Here is a 23,274-nt window from a genome sequence, read left to right as displayed (position 1 = left end):
ATTTGTAGATTTATTGAGATTATGTTACAAAACAATTATTTTTTATTTAGGTTCATAGATAGATAGGTTCATAGATTAGTATTAAGCTAACTGCCCTTGCAAGCCATTTTAAGCCTAGCCAATCATCCCTTGTGAGACTCAAACCCCACACCTTGTGTTTGTAAGGCAAACACCTTAACCATTAGGCCACCCTCCCAACCCCCTATTTAATGACAAATACTACAGGCAAAAGAGAGGTGTAGCTATGGGGTCTCCAGCTGCACCCTCTTATGCCAACCTCGTTATGACTTGGTGGGAAGTTACTTTTTTGAGTTCTTTGAAATCTAATTTTCGAATTTTATTTTACCAGAGGTTTGTAGATGATTTAATCTTTATTATTGAAGGAAATCAAACGACAGTCGATCAATTTCTCGTGGAAATTAATAAAATGGACTGTTTCCTGAAATTTACCCTGGGAAGTTCAGGTTTATCAATTAATTTTTTGGACATTACCGTATGGTGGGACTTTAGGGTTAATAAATTTAACAGCAAAATATACCGCAAGGAGACATTTACAAACAGTTATGTCCATTTTTCAAGTGCACACCCTAGACACATTATTCGAAACATTCCTAAAGGGCAGTTCATTAGAGCCTGTAGGATGACATCAGATGAAAACGAACTTTTGGCCGAATTAGCATTCATTAGGAACATGTTTCATCAAAGGGGGTATCCACCGCAATTGCTGAATGATACTATTAGGGAAGTGTTGAGTAAACGGACATCACACTACCCAGCCTTGTTGGATAAATTTGACCCTAGTCACATTTTCTCCTCTAGTAACAACTTTGGTAAATCTAAAAATTGTGACAATATGGTTTGTTCCTTGGATATGAGTACGGATGGGAATAACATCAAAAAAATATTAGAAAACAACTGGAAGATCATAGAAGGTAATTCTGATATCTTTAAGGTCTTAGGTAACAAACCAAGTTTTGTGTTTAGAAATAATTATAATATCAAGAAAGCCCTTGAATTCAACAAATTTAAACACGACAACCACATGATTCTAGGTAAAGTTATGTTCCCCTGCAATAATTGTAACATGTGCAGGTATATAGCTAAAGGTCCAGTTATTGCTATTGATAGTATTGATCAGACTTTTACTGTTCCCGGATATGTTGATTGTTGTACTAAGGGGGTTGTTTACATTGCTTTGTGCAGCACCTGTTCCGCCTTCTATGTCGGTATGACTACAAGGCGTCTTAACGCTCGTATTCGCGAACATGTATATAATATTAGAATACATGATGTAAATAGTGCTCTATTTAAGCATTCCCTTGTTTGTACAAATTTTAAAAAGTTTTTATTTACTGTTGTCGAGGTTGTCAAATCGGACCTCAGAGGGGGGGACTTCAGGAATTTTGTTGAACAAAGGGAAACATTATGGCAGGTTAAGTTAAAAGCAGATAGATTCCCCGGCTTAAATGAAGCAACTAACATCAAATGTTTTTTAAAAGGTTCTAGACTTAGTATTGATAAGCACTCTGTGGGTTTGTCTACATTTTTTAATTAATTAACAACGGAATTTGTATATTTAAACTACAATTATTATAGTTTTACTAATTGATTGATTGTTTAATTGTTTTATTACTTTTGAGGTAAAGTATATAAAGTCTGTAGTTGTTATGGTGTGTATTCTGATGAAGTCTCTGGACGAAAGCGGCAATTAAAAGGTTTTTTACGCTATTTCTACTACTGTCAAGAGTATTTTTTTGGTTTCCTGTTCCTGCCTTTGTTTTAACACTTGATTATCAGCACCTTAGAGACACTGGGTTTAAAGTCTGCAGAAACATAAGTCATCATGTGTCTACGATGAATTGGTTTTATGACAGGAGTTGTATTCACTTGGACTGCTTTACCTACAACTCTGAAATTAACTTAATCACATGGAATGGTTTAGGTTTACCTCTGAAATTAATTTAATTAGCTCAGCTATTAAAAATAGAATAGATTAATTGAAATGAGACATAGTTTTAGGTGATGACTCACATATGAAATTTAAGTATTTCTTGCAAGTATGTGCATGGATGTGGTAACTCTTGAGGGGATAGCAGGCCCGATATCTAGATGTAGATGTAGCACCATCTTATGGTGGACTTATTCTATCAATTTAACCTGAGAGAGTGGTATGCCAACACTAATACTATACCAAACAAAGAACATTTGTTCAATGTCATCTGCCCTGACTTCAACTAGACTGTTAAGGCTGTACTTCATTAAAGGCCATGAAGGAAGTTGGAGTGGATAAAATCAGAAGAAGAAGGTGTTCATTGTGTCGTGGTCATGTCAGGACAGGAGGATGTATAAGTAAAGGATGAGAACTAACCTGTTGACAGTGTTATCAGTGATTAGCAAAAGAATCAATTTGGAGTTAGTGCTCTTTGCAGCTTTCTTTCTAATACTACAAGTGGTTCTTGTATGACTAGTGGCAGGATGTGATGTGGACCATATAATTTTCACTATGTTAAATAAGTGGCTGCAAGGTGAGAAACATGGCAGATACTGTTGTGCTTTAATCCATGCAGCTAAACTAATACAGTGGCAGTGCTCTTTAGTGCCACCAAATCTAGCAGGTTTAAAACAAGGAATGCTGGTAGCTTCCTTCTGACATTAAGACATCTGCACATGCTCAGTGTACCTCACAGGTGCTCAGGCAGATGCATGATGCTGTATCCCTCCAGGTGCAATGCTCACACAGAACAATTCAGAAACATTCATGAGCTCACCCCTCATTTGCATAATAATTGTGTTCAAAGGTAGAAATCTATGCAATAAAAGCCACAATGACTCTTTAGCTGTTTGTGAAACTATGGAGACAGCGCCAGATCCAGCACAAGGTGGCCTAGGTAGCTGCCTAGGGCCTACTGTTGGCTGGGGGCCTGGCCTGGACTTTGCAAAAATACAAAAAGAAGCTCTGTAAAAAATAATAAAAAAAAGATCTTTAAAATTTGTAAAATCTACTCCAAGACCACCAATCACTACAGAGCCCACATTCTGCCTCTGTTTTGTTCATAGAGAGTGAAGGAGCATTGAAACATTATTTTCTGGGGAATGCTGATCCCCAGAAAGCCTAATAATTTTTGCAAAGGTGTCAGTTTGGAATTTGTGCTTATATTTTACTCCCGGTGAGAAAAGGAGTAAAGTGCATAGATTTCTGACTTTTTCTTGTTGGGAAGTGACTGTCTGTGCTTGACCTTCCTGATTGGTCTCGTTGCTATTCAAGGCATCTACCAGGAAAAGGCTAAAGCAAGCCTACAGACCCTTACATCTTTTGTGATATGACTGTGGATCACCAAACAAGCTGTGGCCTGATTGGTGCTACCATTTTTCTTCTGGTGAGAGAGGAAGCAAAGGAACACTGTATCTCTGCAAAGTGAAGCTGAGGTGAGACCAGCACTAGTAGTAAGCAGGCAGTAAACATTCATGTGACTCCCCTTTTTTTCATCATCCTTGACAAGCTATTTTATTCTCTTCAGTAAGTACTGCTTGCTTTGCTTCTAACTTCAGAATTTCTGCCTAAATACTTATCCATAAATCATCTGGGTCTGTTTATTAGTTTCCCCTCAGGTGTTTGGCAGTGCCCTGTATAGACACAGACACCTTGAGTGACATTTTTCCTGTAAAAGCACCATTGAAATTTCACCAGTACCTAGTTGCACACAGGACAACTAGTTTGCAGTGACAAGCACTGCCCCCAGAGTTGCAAACCGAATACTCCTGACATTACTTTATGTTTTTACCCCATCTGTCTAATCAATAACATAAAAAGTATGTGTTGCCAAGGATAGGAACTTTCACACTATCTCCATTACCAGCTTGGTGGATATGGGCATCCTGGGGCAATGTAGAAACTGCCTCTTGCTCACTGATAACCAGTTAATTTTCAAACAAATTAATATGGTATATACGGGATATATTTAGACAATGACACTGGAGACAAAGCTCTCACATAAAAGCACTCCTAATGTCAATAAGGTTGTCAGCAGTACACATGCTGCATCCATCACACACAATTCAAAGCAGATATATAGACCCTCATATGCTGAAGCACATAATGTAACCTTCCTAAAACCCAAAGACCTCCTAGATGAAGTACACATAACAAACACCCTAAACAACCCTGAATGCACTCTTTCAAAACAACACCCACATCAACACAAACAGCCACATCTCATGGAGCCTCTACTTCTAAGCTCATAAGGCACACTACCACAAAATCCAACACTCTAGTAATTGGAGACACCACTGTGAGACACACTAATGTTCCTCTCACCAGGATTTGTAAGGATAAAGTCACGTTCAGTTGCTTATCATGGGCCTGCATCCAACACATTATGGACAAACTCAGGTCATTGGAATACAATATCAGTATGACTCAGTCATAATTCACGTGGGTGTAAATGACCTGAGGTGTACCTCTCTAGACTATATGAAGATAGACATTATGAAACTTTCAGAATATGTGTCCGAGGCTGGTATGAGCCTAGCATTGAGCAGCATTTTACCTTCTCCAAGGATGATGCCGCAATATGAACAAAGGATGACCGACTTTAATAACTGGCTTAGTTTTTCGTGTCATCAATATTTGTCAGTATGGAAGGAGATGGTCAACAGACCATGCTGCTTTGCCAGGGATGGTCTGCACCACTCCTCCTAGGCTTTCAAATATTAGCTAAAAAATTGTCTTCCCCCATAGTACCTTTTTTAGGTAATGCCAACTGAAAGTACTTTTGACATAGCAAATCAAAACCAAGAAATTATAAAGGTGTTACTGCTCAGTGCTAGGAGCCTAAACAAAAAACTCCACTCCCTACAAGTTCCTTTCACCCTAGGGAATGTTAGCATCTGTGCGGTCACTGAGACATGGTTTAAAGGCACAGAGAGCACAACAATAGTGCAGGTTATCACGTCTTCCACACATGTAGATCAACTACTACACACGCAGGGACTAAAGGCAGAGGTATCTTCATTTACATCAAAAATAAATATACCTCAAGGCTGGTCAAACAGAACAATGCACTTGAGCTTCTCCAAGTTCAAATCACTATAGGCAAAATTAATTACTATTTATTTGCAAGATATAGGTCCCCCCTATGACCTAGGAAACCCATAGCATGTATTCAAACTTATTGGAAACACTCACCATTCAACCCAATACCATATTCATGAGTGACTTTAATTACCCCACTATTAACTGGAAATCATATATGACACCAAACATACAGGCACAGAGATTTCTGGATTTTGTAAACACAAACTCCCTGGACCAGATTGTCAATATACCAACAAGGGGTGCAACCATACTGGATCTGGTCCTCACTAATATGGGAGACTACTGCACCACCCTAGTGCAATTTCTCTGGTAATGTCAGACCACAAAATGGTCTAATTTGAAGGAAAAATAAAACCTGGAACCCCAGCTAACCCTGAAATATTCAGGAACTATTCTAAGGCTAACTTCCTACTATTAAGTGATAACTTGGCAAAATGTCAAGCCCCCATAAAGCCTGAGAACACTGCTGCCTATGCAGAACTTTTCACAGAAACCCTACACAACCTTCTTAATAGCTGCTTAGAGGCAGCTGTATCCACCAGGAAAAAGTACAGAACTAACTAAAAAAACAAGCCACCCTGATGGAATCACAACCTCAAAAGGCTTTTGGATAGAAGGAAGAAAATCATGGCAGAAATTAGGAAGTGCAGCACCCAGCAGGATGAAAGCACAACTCAGAGAACAAATAAAGTCTACCAAAGTCAAATTTGAGGTAACATTTGGCCTCCCAGGCCAAGGACAACTATAACCACCAAGCAAACTCAAATCTATAATATATAACATTAAGTATCCTGTTTTTTTGCTTATTTTTTCAAGTTATTTATAGCACTTGTCTACTGTATATTTTTCTAGCTAGTTTCACTGTGTGTGAGGTATTAACTGGAAATTGTCCACTTTTATTAAGCATCTGTTGGGTTGTTTGATTCTGATCACTTGTTTGCAGTTAAAAGCTTTCTCTAGAGGCTATTTTAGCTGTTTACATTTTCATTTAAAGGCTCACTGCTGCTTTTCTGCTATGAGAAACATTTCTGCAGTTTGTTTCCCACACTCCTTCCCTATTGGTATCTGTTCTTATAGTTGGTGGCTTTGCAGTTGCCCGCCGCTACTGTAAATTTGATCTGAAGTGTCAATACCTCATTCTACCTAATACAGGGAGAACTTTCAGAAGGCCAATCAGCTTAGTTTCTGCTCCTCCTTTCTCTCTTTCCACTAAAAAAAAAAAAAAAAAAAAAATTTCTAAGCTTGTTCCCTGCCTTTCCTGTGGGTTGTCTAGTCTGGATACAGATTTGCTGTGTCCAGGACTGTTTGTGGCTTCTAAGCCCCCAAGCCTTTCTGTGTTGGAGGGGAGCCTTCTAGCTTAATTTTGTTTCTTAGAACTAGCCAGTTTTTTTGTTTCAGCACTCAAGTCTGTTTCTTTGAGCTCAGCACTTGTTCAGAACTTATTGTAAGCACTAAATAAGCTACAAATTACTACAGCACTCAACTTTCCTCACCGTCTAGAGGAAAACAGTTTCTAGTACTTAACAAATAAGCACCTATCCAGGTATGTCTCCTGTCTACCTGATGAATCTGGGCATCTTGGGGCAATGTAGCAATTGCCTCATGTACACAGACAACCCTCTACTCCTACCACCCAACAATACAATCTGTGAGAGATGCACTTATATAGCCAAACTGGAAGCAAAGCTCTCTTCACCTAAGATTGGACTAGACAGTCAAGAGGAGAAGGTAAACACTTGCACCACACCACACTCAGCAAATAGTCCCACAAAACCTACACCACCAAAACACACACATAGAAACACAAAACACACACCTACATTCGTGGAGGCTCTCAGTAAATACCTGCCCAAGCAAAATGGACCTCCACAGCAGAAACACAAGCAGCCTCCACCCCCAACACAACCCAAATGATGCACAGCCCACAAACTCAGTGTGCCATTCAACCACAGCCCATAAGGCATAACAACGTACCTAACACTCTAGTCATAGGTGACTCTGTAGTCAGGCACACTGATGTTCCACTCACCAGGCTAAACAAGGAGAAAGTTACTGTCAGCTGCCTGTCGGGTGCCAGGATCTGCCACATAACGCATGCACTCAGGTCACTCCACAACAAGTACAAATATGACTCTGTCATTGTCCATGTTGGTGTGAATGACCTGAGACGTACCTCCCTGGACTACATGAAAAGGGACATGGAGGAGCTGTCTGATCTTGTAGCCCAGGCAGGTATGACACTAGCCCTGAGAAGCATCCTGCCATCACCCAGAATGATATCACAGTACAAGGACAAAATGATTGACTTCAACAATTTGGTGTCATTCTAATGGGATCCAGTATCTGTCTGCCTGGGATGACATGATCGACAAACCATGATGCTTTGCCAGAGATGGCCTGCACCTATCGCCCCTGGGATTCTGGATACTGGCTAAGGCTTTAACCCCCTCTATAGTGCCTTTTTTAGGCAAGGTTCAAATGACAAATTCTCCACCATAACAGGTAGAAGCAAGAAGAATCTGCGGGTATTGCTACTCAATGCTTGAAGTCTAAACCTCAAAATGCACTCATTCAAGGCACTCCTTAAAATGAACATCGACATCTGTGCAGTGACAGAGACCTGGTTCAAGGCTCCAGAGAGCACTCCTGCATTACCAGGCTATATTCATACCACACCTTTCAGCCACCCAACTGGGAACGAAACACTAAAGGCGGACGCATGTCCATATTCATTAAGGATATCCACACCTCCAGGCTAGTTGCTCAGCATAATGCATCCGAGATTATCCAAGTGCAACTAACTCTGGGCAAGACCGCAATCCATATTGTAGCTTGCTACAGATCCCCCACCATGCCCCAGGATTCCCACTCCTCATTTCTTGATACACTGGAAAATATTAGGGTACAACCTAACACCCTAATAATGGGTGATTTCAACTACCCCACCATTAACTGGGAAAACTACTCATGTACCAACTCTTGTGCTCAACATTTTGTGAAATTCATAAATTCCAATGCCTTGGATCAACTTATCCACACCCCCACCAGGGGCAGCAATATCCTAGACCTGGTTATTACCAACATGGGCAACTGGTACTCCACATCAGAGGTCAGTTCCTCGTTGGTCAGATCCGACCACAAGCTAATCACCCTAGACATCCACATCCCTCCCCCACCCCCCATTAGGGAAACCACAGTAAAAAATTTCTCCAAAGCCAACTTCACGCTTCTTAAGACAGAAGTGGCAAACTTCACGACACCCATGCTGACGGACAATAGAGGTATGACTGCTGAATCCTACACAAATGCACTTTATAAGCACTTACATGAGTGCATGGATCGTGCAATCCCTAACAAAACCAAGATGCTATCCTCCAAAAAAAGGAAGCCAATCTGGTGGTCCCCTGCCATAAACAAACTCTACAACAGAAGAAAGAAACTGTTGCAAAAGAGAGTAAAATCCCATGATTGGAGAAACTCCCTGGTCAGCCTCAGTAAGAAGCTGAGATCCCTCATAAAATCGTCCAAAGCTAGTTACGAAAACAAAATCACCACTGACTCTAAAGACAACCACAAAGCATTCTATAGCTATATCAAGAATCTCAATGGCAACACTCAGATCTGCTCTGAGTTACAGCACAATGGCACTAAATATAGAGAGCCAACTGATATTGCCAACATTCTGGCAGATAGGTTCAGTGCTAACTTTACCCCCCTGTCATCCCCTAAAGGGCCCATCTCTATACCAGAAGAATGCAACGTTCCTGTAATCATGGCTGCACAGGTAAAAAACACACTATCAAAAGCCAAGAACACAGCATCCATGGGACCTGACAACATCCCAGGCTATGTTCTACATGAACTACAGAACGAAGTCGCACCCCACCTAAGTACCATGTTCAATCATAGCCTCACCTCAGCCTATGTGCCCACTGAATGGCACACAGTGATGGTTATCCCACTCCACAAAGGGGGAGCCACCACAGCCCCTGGAAACTACCACCCCATTAGACTAACAAGCCTGGTCTGCAAGGCTATGGAATGTATCATCATGGAGCTTATAAACAATGACATTGGTAATTTTCCAACTCAGGACCCCACCCAGTTTAGGTTTGTAAAAGGCAGATCATGTCTCCTAAACCTGATAAACTTCTTTGAAGCAGTCACCAAAGCCATAGATGAGGGTAAGGTGGTTCACACAGCCTATCTAGATCTCGCCAAGGCTTTCGACACCATCCCCTACTCTGGAATTGTAGATAAACTCACTAAACTAGGTATAAATCCCTATGTCATAAGATGGGTTGCCAACTGGCTCACTGACAGAACCCACACTGTGAAAGTAGCAGACTCCAAATCCAACTTCAGACCAGTGACAAGTGGAGTACCACAGGGTTCAGTCCTGGGTCCTCTCCTGTTTGGTATCTATTTCTCTGAAGTACAGGCTAACACAGAAAGTCTTTGGCTAATGAATTTCACAGATGACTGCAAATTAGGAGCCATAATCAAAACTTCAAATGATGTGGATATCCTACAAAAGGGCCTCGCTGAGACAGATGCCTGGTGTCAAAGCCATGGCCTCAAGCTCAATGCCAAAAGGAGCATTGTCATCCCTTTTGGTAAAAACTCTGTACCCATGAACTATCACATAGGTGGTAGTCTCCTTAACACTGAAAGTGTGATAAGAGACCTTGGGACACAGGTGGACAGTAGTCTCTCCTTTGATAATCACATTGCCACAGTAGTCAGGAAATCCTTCTACGTGGCACACCTCATCATAAAAGGTTTCTCACCCAGGAAAAAAGAGGTCATTGTTCCCCTCTACTCATCACTCACTAGACCCATTATAGAGTACAATGCCCCTTTTGGTATGTACCTCGCAAGATATCTACAACAACTGGAAAGACCACAGAAATACCTCACAAAGAGGATTACCAGCCTCAAACAGATGCCCTAAGTATACCGTCTCAAAAAACTGCAGCTTTACTCTGTTGCATATTGCCTACTCAGAGGCGATCTCTGCCTAACACACAAAGCTATGTCAAACCCAGAGGTTTTAGACATGCTCCACTTAAAGAAATCCCAATCCCTATGAGCTACATGCTCTAGGGACCTAAACCTTCTCACCACAAAAACAGAACATGCTGGAGGGATAGATTCCTGTCCCAGAGACTTCCCATTCTCTGGAACAAACTACCTATCTATATCAAACAAAGCTCCTCATTAGCACTCTTCAAGAAAAATCTTGATGATTGGATGGGAGATAGGAAATTCACCCCGGGGATCACTTCAGTGGCTCTGCTCAACAGTAGCACAGGAAAATAATTTTCTTGTGTCACGAAAGCCAGGGTACCTTTTGGCAAGGCTTTTATAGGCCCTAGGGCCAATAGCCTAGTACCTACCTATGAGCCTATGAACCTATGAATAATGCATTCTTTAGCTATGTCTGCAAACTCAAAGGCAATACACAATTGGGTGCAGAGCTCATTGTAAACTGAGCCACCTATACTGAACCAGAAGATATAGCAAACTACTGGATGACAAATTCAGCTCCCAACTTTACCCCTCTCTCCCTCATAACCTTCCCTCAGGAAATATCATCAAATATAATTCACCTTGCTATCACTAGGAACAGGTCCTTAATGCTCACTCTAAGACCAAGAACATTGCATCAATGGGCCCAGACAATATCCCAGCATGTCTTCTAAATAGTATGAAACATGATCTATTAGGCCCTCTGGAATTGCTATTTAACTGTAGCCTCCAAACAGGCTTCATGCCTCATGAATGGAGAACAGTGACAGACATCCGTCTGCACAAAGGTGGGCCATCTACAGACCCATACATCTCACTAGTCTCATATGCAAAGCCATGGAAATAATTATCAAGGACATTCTGACAATGTCAGGTATTGCCAACTATGCCAGGAGAAAAAGAGCAGTGGATGTGTAACATATGCCAGCATAGTTTAGTTGGAGTTTTGTAAAGAATTATATGTCATTTGTATATGAAACTAATTTGTACAGAAGCATGTGTGGAAAAATGTACTTGTAAAGCTGCTTATGTTAAAAATGTGTCAACAGTGTGTCCTGCAGGACAGAAAAAAAACATACATGTATGTCAGACTGTACTATTGTAACTGAGTAAATGTATATATTGTAACAGAGGATACTGGAAGAGAAGAGGTTAAGCTCAGCCCCAGCTAACTTTTAGAAAAATATCCTGAAAATAAATTACTTAATTTAGGCCATAAAGATTTATCTTACCATTCTAATTACAGCCAGAGACAAAATGTCTGTGAAAACAAGGACTAGGAATCCTGCTGTATTGTCCTTAGCAGAGAAGTAATTACTACCCTGGTAGGGTGGAAGTGTTGAAATGGTTTTATGGCTTTCAGATGCTATAACACATCTTATCAAAGCTCTAGCTGCATGTATGGTAACACATATATGCGAGATTCTGGTTCAGTTTCTAGTAAAGAGGATAGTATAGGGAACCAGAAGTCAGATGACCAGATGTATGTGATTTCATTCTGTAATCCAGCAATGAAATTATGTCTTAATACTAGATGACACACAAGTCTCAGAGCAATATGTTCTTGAAACCTGACATAGAAGGATCCCTCACTTACTTCATTTTATTAAAATATAGGTTCATAGGTTCATAGGTTCATACTAGGCTATCTGCCCTAGGCATTTATAAGACAAGCCAGAGTGTGTTTGGTTTTCGCCACCCATTTTAAATGAATTTTACTATGCCCTTTTTCGAGGTTAGTATACTGTGCCTCTGTCTAACAGTGACACAGAAGTGATACCCGGGGTAAACCTATGATCTCCCATCCACTCATCAAGATTCCTCTTGAAGAGAGTCAATGAGGGACTCTGCCTAACCTGGACTGGGATTTTATTCCAGAGTGAAGGGAGCCTCTGGGTTATGAATCTGTCCCTCCAGCATGTCCTATTTATTTCAGTGCTGAGGTTCAAGTCTCTCGAGCACATAGCTGGATGGATTTTCTGAGGTGCAGCATATCCATTAGGTTGGACATGGCTTTATACGTCAGGCACAGATCACATCTGAGCAGGCGGTATGCCACTGAGTAGAGCTGGAGTTTCTTTAACCAGGCAGCATATGGCATCTCTTTGAGCCCTTTGATCCTCTTGGTGAGGTACTTTTGGGGTCTTTCCAGATGCTGCAGGTGTCTGGTAAGGTACATCCCAAAAGGGGCATTGTACTCAATTATGGGCCTGATGAGGGATGACTAAAGAGGCACAATGACCTCCCCTGATCTAGATGTGAATCCCTTCATGATTAGGTGGGCTATATAAAATGTGGATGTCAAATGAGAGATTGCTATCAACTTGGGTCCCCAGGTCCCTAATTACTTCTTCCATACTTAATGGATTACCACCTATGTGGTAATTTGTGGGCACTTTGTTTTTGCCAAAGGGGATGACTATACACTTTTTGGCGTTTAGCTTGAGGCCATGGCTCTGGCACCAGTTGTCTGTTTCTATGAGGCCCTTTTGTAGGATGCTTGTGTCAGCTGGAGAGTCGATTATGGCTCCCAGTTTGCAGTCATCTGCAAACTTGGTCAGCCACAGTCCTTCCATGTTATCCTGTACCTCTGAGAAATATATACCAAACCAGAGAGTTCCCAGGACTGAGCCTTGTGGGATGCCACTTGTAATTGGTTTGGAGTCTGATATGGCTCCAGCAATTCTAACCATGTGGGTTCTGTCCTTGAGACAGTTTGCAACCCATCTAGTGACATAGGGGTTTATATATAAGCTGGTGAGCTTATCTATAATGCCCGAGTGGGGTATTGTATCGAAGGCTTTTGCAAGGTCCAGGTAGGCTGTGTGGCCCACCTTTCCCTCATTAATGGCCTTGGTGACTGTTTCAAAGAAATCAACCAGGTTTAAGAGGCAGGATCTGCCCTTAACAAAGCCAAACTGGGTAGGATCCAGTGTCTGTAGGTCCCCAATATCTTTATTTATGAGGTCCATGATGATCCTTTCCATAGCTTTGCAGACCAAGCTAGTCAGGCTTATGGGGCGATAGTTTCCAGGATCCGTTGAGGCACCACCTTTGTGGACAGGGACCACTGTTGCTGTACGCCACTCTTTGGGTACATATCCTGTAGTAAGGCTGAGATTGAACAGTAGTTTTATGTTTGGGTTTAGTTCTTCTTGGAGTTCATGTAGGACGCAGCCCGGGACACTGTCTGGTCCCATTGATGCTGTGTTTTTTGCTTTGGACAGGGCGGCTCTTCCCTGAGCATCTGAGATGTCAGGGGGGCAGCACTCTGCTAGGATAGATATTTGCCCTTTTGGTGGGGAAGGGGGGGGAGAAGTTTGCGCTGAACCTGTCAGCTAGGATGTTGGCAATGTCTGTGTGTTCGGTGTATTTTTTTGTCATTTTGGACTAATTCTGAGCATATCCGGGAATTCCCACCCAGGTTCCTAACATAACTAAAGAAAGCCTTGTGATTATCCTTAGTGTCCTGTGCAATTTTTCTCTCAAAGCTGGCCTTAGACGATTTTATGAGTGCCCTTAGTTTTTTGCTAATACTGATCAGAGATGCCTTCCATTTTTGGGATTTTGCTCTATCATGTAGTAGCTTCCTCCTTCTATTGTATAGTTTGTTTATGGCTGGGGTCCACCAGACAGGACGCCTAACTTTGGAGGATTGGGTCTTTGTTTTATTTGGGATTACATGATCCATGCATTCCTGAAGGTGTTCATAGAATGCGTTTATAAAGGATTCTACGGTCTGGGCCATATTTTCCACAGGCCCGGGGGCTTTGAAGGATTCCACCTCGGTTTTGAAGAGTGTGAAATTTGCTTTAGAGAAGTTTTTCACTGTGGTTTTCTGGGCAGGGGCTGGGGTCGGGATGTGAATATCTAGTGAGATTAGTTTATGGTCTGATCTTACCAGTGAGGGATACACTTCTGGTCTGGAGCATAGAGTCCCCTTGTTGGTGATAATCAGGTCCAGTATGTTTTCCCCTCTTGTGGGGGTGGCAACAAGTTGTTCCATAGCATTTGAGTTTATATATTCCAGGAACCTTTGGGCTAGGGTGTTGGAGCTAGAGTAATGCTCCCAGTCTATGTTAGGATAGTTGAAGTCACCCAATATAATGGTGTTTGGAGAGACCTTCATATTTTCCAGTGTTCTCAAGGAGGCTGAGTGGGGTTCCTGGGTTTTGGAGGGCGGTCTGTAGCAGGCTATAAACTGGAAGGCAGTTTTACCCACTGTTAGTCGCACATGGATAGTCTCTGATGCTTCATGCTGTGCCACCAACCTGGAGGTGTGGGTATCTTTGACGAATATTGATACTCCCCCTCCTTTTGTAGTTCAGTCCAAATTTTGGGGCCGAAAAACATGGTATGAGGTATAACCTGGTAGTGCTGGGGTGCTCTCGGGAGTCTTGAACCAGGTTTCTGTTACTGCACAGATATCGATGTTCTCCATGCTAAGGAGAGTTTCGAGTGCGTGCATCTTGAGGTTTAGACTTCTGGCATTGAGTAGCATTACTCTTAGTTTCTTATCCTTTGTGATACCTGTGGAGGTGGGTTTGTCTTTTGAGCCTTGCAAAGGCACTATGGGTGGTGGCAAAAGCCTTTGCCAGTATCCAAAAGCCCAGGGGTGACAGGTGCAAGCCATCCCTAGCGAAGCATTGTGGCTTGTCGAGCATGTCATCCCAGGCAGACAGGCATTGGATCCCCTTTGAATGACACCAATACTTAAGCCAATTGTTGAAATTGATCATCTTGTCTTCATATTGTGGCATCATTCTTGGTGAGGGTAAGATGCTACTCAAGGTTAGGGTCATACCGGCCTGGGCTACATGTTTAGAAAGCTCCTCTATGTCTCTTTTCATGCAGTCCAGGGAGGTACGTCTCAGGTCATTCACACCAGCATGGACAATGACTGAGTCATATTTGTACTTGCCTTGGAGTGACCTGAGTGCTTGTGTTATGTGGCGGATTCTAGCGCCTGACAGGCAGCTCACCATGACCTTCTCTTTGTTCAGCCTGGTGAATGGGACGTTAGCGTGCCTGACGATAGAGTCACCTATTACAAGTGTATCAGGTGTGTTGTTTAGCCTTCAGGGCTTTGACTGTTCGACACACTGGAGAGAGAGAGAGAGAGAGAGATAGGGATGTATTTCAGAGACTACCCCTTCCCTGGAACAGCCTCCCCATCCATGTGTAGCAGAATTCCTCCCTAACCCAATTCAAGTGTAGCTTGGACAATTGGATGGGGAACAGGAAATTCATCCCTGGTTTGGGAGCTATATCTCTAATGGATGCAGGCAGCCTATAAATGTTTCTGCTCCCAAGCTCCAGCTGACAATTATCACGGGTATCAGAAATTGTCAGAGATTTGGGAAGCATGGCTTGGCTTAAAAATAACCTTGTAGCCATTCGCCAATAATTACGTATGAACCTCTTTCCTAAAGTTTGTGTCTTTCGGCTTTTCCCGGTTAGGGGTCGCCACAGTGGAACTCTGGTCTGCTAATGATTGGCAGTTGATTTTTACGTACCAGCTTGCCAGGCCTGATGCACAACCTTCAATGAAGGTATGCCCATTCACGCATGTCTCCACGCAGAATACGCTCTAGCTGAGAATTGAACCGGACAGAGTCTTACTGTGAGGCGACAACGCTACTGCAGCACCACCACCGCGTGCTCTCTTTAAATAGAAAATTTCCGGAAGCAAGCACTTCAAACATCAGCCTCTATTTGTATTAGTGTGGATGCACAACATAGTTTGTTTTGCAGTAACAGAGAGTGAAGATAAACAACTGCACTACTAAATTCTGTAAGCAAGGAGCACAACATCAGCTTACATATGTTTGGTGTGGCAGGAGATTTGATTTGCAGCAAGAATGCAGTGGAATGTTCATCTGTACACTTTCACTAGATTATTCTTAGTTTAAGTGCAGGTGTGCAGGTGTGTGTGTGTGTGTGTGTGTGTGTGTGTGTGTGTGTGTGTGTGTGTATATATATACGTAAAATGCCCAAGTTAGGGGAATTGTTTAGTTTAATTTTTTGCTCAAAGTCAAGCTCTGAACCTTCACTGTATGAGGCAAGGCCTTAATCCTCCAAAGGAATAAACAGGCCTCCTTTAGCATATTTTTTTAAATCCCTGAGGATTGCAGTCTGTCAGTGTCACCCATAGAGATACATATGTTTGGGCTACAGTTTGTTAAGCACTTAGTGCAGATGAGTATGGCTATGAACTGTTAAAGAGCTGCTTCCTGTAGTACTTGGTTTGATACCTTCAGCTTTTATTTGTTGTCATCTATGTGACTGAATTTACTTCAACAGACAGTGCTCCTAGGCAGTTACTAAAAAGTTACACCTGTGACCAGTGGGCTGTCTCAGGCTATTAACAAATGTATTACATTATCTTTTGAATTCCTGCACCCTTCACATAAATGCTTATTAGTACTTCACTATATGCTATTTGAGTAGGAATCCCAGCAAATCTCTTGTAGTTTAATAGCTTGCCAAATGCATTTTCTGTAAATGTGAGTTTTAAGGGAAAATACGTTTACTGTTTCTCATGCTGTTTGTTTTCAATGTCAGAGTGTTTTGTTTTATTTAGAAAATAGTTGTGAGTGCTTGTCTGTAAAATATGAAATAAAAGTTTTCTCTGAAAACCCAAACCCTCTCCTGCTGCTAATGCTCAACTCTTTTTTTCTCTGGAAACTATTAATGACATTCTAATCTCTGTGATAATTGTAAAAGTAAAGAAGAAATAGTACATACACTGGTCTGGCAGTGCAGAGATTAAGGTTACAAACTGCAGTACCTCTGATGGGGGTTGATTCCATCAGGCCTTACTTGCCAACTGTGTGATCTTAAGCAAGTCACTTAACCAGACGTTTCTCCTGGGTCATCCCCAAAAAAGACTGTGCTCAATGGGCCTACCTGGTAAACAAGTAGGATTATTGTTGCTATTATGGTAATTGAGGAGAGGCAGCCAAGTAATGGGATACTGGATAGGCTAGCTGGGGTCTGATTCATTATCTTTCATAGGGCTCCATTTCTCCATGATTCAGCTCTACTGGATCTGGAGGGGTATGCTGCAACATGTAAGCCATCCCCACAAAAATATTATGTTTTATGCAGTAATATATCTAATTTTTGTATGAATTGTTGACCTTGAACTGCTGGAGTATTTATATTGTCTGTAATTGTTTTACTGAATTAATTGCACTACAGAATGAATTTATTCATTACTAGGCCTGGATTATGCAATATAGTCTAAATGTTGCATTTTGTAGTCTAAATATGTTACATTTTAGCAATATATTTTTGTAGTATCTTCTTTACAGCCTCCAGCAACTGCAAAGGTGCTGACATTTGTCAGGTTAGTATAGTCTGCATAATTTGGAGTGATTATCAGAACCGTCTTATCTTCAGCATCCATTATGTAGTCATTCCATATTAGTGTGAAACAGTCTTCCCTACAAGACTGAATTGTAAAGGATTTCTACATTCAGTTTAAAACTGCTACTCTGTCAGTTAACACAGAGGACTAAAGCTCCAGCTTATGAATGAGCTGCTTCCTGTAGTAAGGGTGCAGGGTTTGAATCTTTCCGTCTTCATTTACCTCCTGTGTGACATTGAGAAAGTCACTTAACCAGATAGTGCTTTGGAGCAAATAGGAATTTGGGCTATAGGCTCCCTAATGGTCTCAAGGCCTGCATGCCTAGTAACTGTGAAACTGTTGCTGTTGTTTACCAGCTATTCCCTACTGCATAGTTGATCTATTTCAGGAAATGTTACAGTAATATCACCAGTACACTAGTTTTTTTAAATGTAACCTAGTAGTTTATTCTTCAAGGGCAGGAGGCACTCCATTTACAGATGAAGAACTGAAATATCATCTGATAAGCACTCCAGTTTAATCTGTACTAAACACGTCTAGATCTTGTACTCTGATGTTAGTGATCTTTATACATGTTCACATAGTCATCCCAACTCACTAATTAAGTACATATAATTTATTTCTTCATAACAATAAGGGATGTATACAGTCAAGAAAGTGACTGTAACTGCTGGTGGAAGAACGGGCATTCTGGGGATGACAGTAACTTATGCATTTATCACCCGGTAATTTTTAGCAGTCTTTAATCTACCTATGCAGGTGTAGTGCGTACATGCAAGTGCACTACACTGTAATACCTTGGCTACTGTTTGTTGAAATTAATTTGAAATGTGACTTTGGTCAGTCTTATTGGAGATGGTTGCAATCAACAATGTGGCTATAATTACAGGCTTGAGGGATGTCTTCGGAGAAAAATGTCTGACCCTGCTGAGCTGATAAAGTTAAGAAGTCATTAGTCTGGCTTTGCAGAACCAGTGTGCATTTCTTTAAAGAAATTGGATTACTTTAATGTGGCCATTTTAACACAATCAGACACGGTGTGCATGCATTCAATAAAGTGGCCATGACTGTTGAGTATGGATGTTGGTGGGTTATAATGGCAGTAGTTTGAGTGGCCTTTTATGGCTGAAATATTCTGAAATGGGTACTTTTGTCATTGTTTCATATATTTTGTTTCACAGTTTATTGGAGAAAGTATTCAAAGCTAAAACTTTAAAACATACTGACAAATATTACTGTATTAAACAAGATGTATAATTTAAAAGAATCAGGAAGGTGAATCAAAGAACAAGTGCATTTATATATAATCCTAAAAATGTGTGTGTGTGTGTGTGGGGGGGGGGGGGGACTAATGTTTGAAAATAGCCTGGAGGGCAAGGTAAACAATTCACCACTGGTCAGATGCATTTTCAATTAATATGAATTTCAAGGGAAGAGAAGTTTACTGTTGATCATGTTAAGTCTGTTTTCAGTGTGCAACTGTTTTGCTTTGTTTAGCAAATGGCTGTATGTATTTGTGCTATGAAATTTAAAATAAATCCAAATCTCTAATCATTGTAAAAGTAAAGATGAAACTAGTATGCACGCTGACAAGTTTGAACAGTGATTAAAGAAAATAGGGAGAGGGAATGAAGTAATAGATCAATGGAATAGCTGTTAGGTGGGGACGCTGGTCCATTACCCTGCCAATGGATTGATTTGGCCAGGATTCCACTCAGAAAGGAGGAGGATGTAGACCATTAATTATAGGGAGGTTAGCATAATGGTTAAGGCGTTTACTTTAACAGACATAAAGTGCAGGGTTTGATACTCACATGTGGTAATTGGCTAGGCTTAAAATGGCCCATAACGGCAGTTAGCCTAGTACTAATCTATGAACCTATGAAAAGAAGTATCATCACTCAGTCAATCTTTCCCAAGTCTTATGGGTTTTTAACACCATGACAGGAATGATCCCCATTCCTAAGTCAAAATATGATTAAAGTTCATGAAATTAGTATTGTTTCAATCTTTGATGTTAGCCAAAAGTTTTCTTCACAGCACCGACAATGTCTCCAAGATTTCCTCCTTCTGTAATTCATACAGGTTTATAAGTATCAGTAGCATATCTAAGTGCAACTATATATTCTTTTTTTATTATACCCATTTCTCCTACTACCGTTGGAAATGTCTGGGTATCTTTCTTCCACATTGCCCTCATTTCTGCCTGCAAATCCTGGTATTTTACAACTTTGTGTACATAAGACACTGTAATCACTGTGTAGCAGTTTCAATGATTAATGCTACTTTTGTCTTCTTTTTATGGACTACTATATCTGGTTTTCTACCATCTATGTTTTAAACTGTTGGTAATGGGTGATCCCATGTTATGTTAACGTCATCATTTTCTATAATGCTTTGTGGCTGATGTTTCCAATGCTTCTCAGATACTTCAATATTGCAATGTTTGCACAATCCCCAGTGCAACAGTCTTGCCACTTTAAATGACATTCAGTATACAGGCCCTTTGCCATTAGTGTATCACACCCGTCAACAAGATGTGTGACTGTTTCTAGTTCTGTTTTATAGACCCTGCATTTCTCTGTTTCTCCCACATGTTCAGTGGACTTTGTATACCAATATGTATGCAGTCCACTCTACTGGAACGACAATGTTAACCTTTCTTCTTTAGGTTTAAATTCACCTCTCCTTAACCATTCCTGCATCAGAGCCTGATCGACATGAGGTTGTTCCAGGAGTTTTCTCTACTTGCATCTATATTTATGAATTTTCCACATTTCTTGCCTTCTCATCTGATCCTTCTCCTTATATTCTTTCTTTTGTTTTTGGCATATTCAGTTGTTGCCTGATTTCTGTTGACTTCTGGTTTGATTTCCATTCTCACCTGCTTCTGCTAAACTATGCAGGGAAGTCATCTTCGACTTGTTCTCATCATGTAAAACTTTCACTGTTTGGATCTGGTGAGGTCAGCAGATACGGATGCAGTTCTATAATTGCAGATCTATACATGTAATCAATTTCAAGGAGGCCCATACCACCTTCAGAGCGAGGAATATCTAATATTGGTATATACTGATTTTTGTATATCAATTGATAACTGCAAAACATTTTTCTTTTTTTCCTGTCCAACTGATCCTATACATTTTGGAGACAGTCAATAACCCCAAAATTGTATGCTAGACAGGAAGAGCAAATTGGTTTATTTCTTGGACTTTATTCCTAATTTCGGGGATGTTTTCAGTATTTATTTATTTATTTGATCTAGGTTTGTTGACCAGGATAGTCTGACTGGGCAATTGCCCTTTTTGCCCTTTTTCAGTGGAGGCCCAGGGGGAAAGCCCCAACAGCTACAAACAAGTACATAACAATATGAATTCTTTACAAAGAATTAACATGTTAAATTGCTGAAACAGCATATAGATTTGTTAGTATAGTTAGTACAGTAATTGCAAAATCAAAGAAACACAAATTATTCTGAAAAGACATTCATACTATAAACAATGCTGAAGAGAATAGATATTGTCAGGTCAATATTTACAGGCAGTTATATTTACAAGATTTCTTTCAAGTATGCTCCCTAGTGACTATACACAGGGTATGGTCCCATGAAGTTGGACACTGTTTATCCAAGGGTTAGACAGGTACATAGTCATGAGTTAGTTAGGTTGGTCTTGAAAAGTGTTTTAAGTTGTGAAAGGTTAGAGATAATTATTATGTTCTGGGGGCTAGAGTTCCAGGTTCTAGCGACTTTATTCGAATGGAGAGAATCACCATAGTAATTGTTTGCCTTACTGACTTCTAATACAAATTTAGTGGAAGATCTCAGGTACCTTTGGTTAGTTAGTAATTGAATTAGGCTGCAGAGAACTGGGCATTTTTCTGGTTGGTATACTGTGGCATGGGCCATTGTAAGTTGAATGTATGTTAGGAAATTGGGTAATTCAAACTAGTTTATTATTTAAGGTTCATTTGTAATGTCTCAATAAGAGTTAATTTTTTTTCCCAAGGATTGTTTGTCCATGTTTTAGGTGAAATTCTTGATTTCTTCACCGTGATTTCTAATGTCGCTGTTTCTTCCGTCAATCTTAAGAATTCTTCCAGAGTAGGTTCTTGTTAGACTTCCACTTTCTAGCTATACATTTCCTTGCCACAGCTAGTATGGACCAAAGGAGGTATAGATCTCTTTTATTCATTCCAATAGTATATTTAACATTTAAGAGGGACTGAAGATTTAGTTGGTGTAAGATATTACAGTGATGGCATCTAAATGGAGACTTTGTGACAAATTTGGCAGTTTTATTATAGCAGGTTTTTAGTTTTGATAGATTGTTCTTTTTTTATGTTGGTGAAAATGGCAGAGGCATAAAAAAGAGAAGAGAGCAGGTGAGTTCTAGCAAAAGACTGTCTTTTGATGTTAGTGAGGTATGGTTTAATTCTGTATACAGCCTAGTTTAATGTCAATATTTTTATGGTCAGTGATAGAAGAATGTCAAATTTCATGTTTTTATCTGTTACTCCTAGTAGCTTAGTATGAGATACAGGTTCTGTCTTAGTCTTGTCAGAAGAATATATTTGGAAGGGGGTTTGTAGGTCTTGGGTTTGGCTGTTAGAGAAAATCATTAGTTTAGTTTATTTTAGGATTTAGGATTAACTGGGAGCTGGAGAGCCAAGACTTTACTTCAGTGAAAGACATCTGGGTTATTTCTTGTAGTTAGGGAGTGAGGAGGCTGCACAGATGAATGTGGCATCATCAGCATATTGTATGCATGTGGAAAAGTTAGTGGAAGTATTCAATTTATTGGTAAAGATGTTGAGTAAGAGAGGGCCAGGATAGAACCCTGTGGCACTCCTACTCTGACAGGTAACAGTCAGGAGAGTTCATTTTGCCATTTTATAGCCTGTTTACAGTCTGTCAAGTAGTTGTGGAACCGTGTAAGAACAGAGTTACTTAAAGATACAAGTTCATTTAGTAGTTTTTGATGAGACACTGTCAAATGCTTTTGCCATATCTAGGTATATTGAGGAGACTAATTGGCTATTGTTTCTGAAATGGTTAATGGTATTTTAGTCTTCTATAATATTCCTGCTTCCTTACTTGTTGCATTTATTTACGCTTTATTGTCGATCCTTCATCAGTTTCTTCCATTTTCTTGCCTGATTTGCACACAGAGACCCTAATTTTAATAATGTTGCTCATTAGCATGTCATTATACTTACATTAGCATATGTTATAAGCAGCTATGTTGATTGGCCTACTATGGTCATGTTCAATGCATTTCTGAATTGTAAACACCCACCCTGTGGGTGGCTGTTTGCTGTGTACAATTGCCTACAACAATAGAGCACATTTTCTGAATCTCAACTAGCATTTAATTTTCTGAAACAATGCATAGTTTATTCTTTTCATTACCTTAAATGTTGCCTTTTCCCTTTCATAATCAAGTCAAATATTTCAGCTTTATTATCTTGTACAATATGCCTTCTTTCCTCACTGATTACATCTTTTGCTCTCATAGTTAATAAGAAGACGTTGGGCAGAAATAACATATTTTTGCCATTGCAGAATACCGTACATTTACCCTTTTTCTATTCATCAAAGTTACACAAAATATATCCTTCAGCTTGTTTACCATAAAGTTCAGAGATACCCTCAAGTTACTCTCCGATTTACATGACCCGCACCATAAACTTCTATCATGATTCTTTCTTGCAAAAGTCTCATCAAGTAAGATTAATCCTTTGAAAAACGCTATAATTTTAGTTTCACTTACCTCAT

The 23,274-nt window shown here is 40.4% G+C and overlaps 1 protein-coding gene across 1 annotated transcript in view; it reads left to right on the top strand.

The window, feature by feature from the left end:
* Positions 1-244: 244 nt before the first annotated feature.
* Positions 245-23,274, top strand: part of LOC122807592 — a 131,584-nt gene continuing 108,554 nt past the window's right edge. Inside the window, exon 1 of the mRNA XM_044078504.1 lies at positions 245-1,052. Within this exon, the coding sequence (XP_043934439.1) occupies positions 245-1,052 (808 nt within the window). The remainder of the gene's footprint in view (positions 1,053-23,274) is intronic.

This window comes from Protopterus annectens, chromosome 7.part1 (assembly GCF_019279795.1).
Source record: "Protopterus annectens isolate FY-2018-M chromosome 7.part1, PAN1.0, whole genome shotgun sequence".
NCBI lineage: Eukaryota > Metazoa > Chordata > Ceratodontiformes > Protopteridae > Protopterus > Protopterus annectens.
The sequence above is the reverse complement of the archived record's forward strand: the minus strand, read 5'-3'. Positions and strand labels throughout refer to the sequence as shown.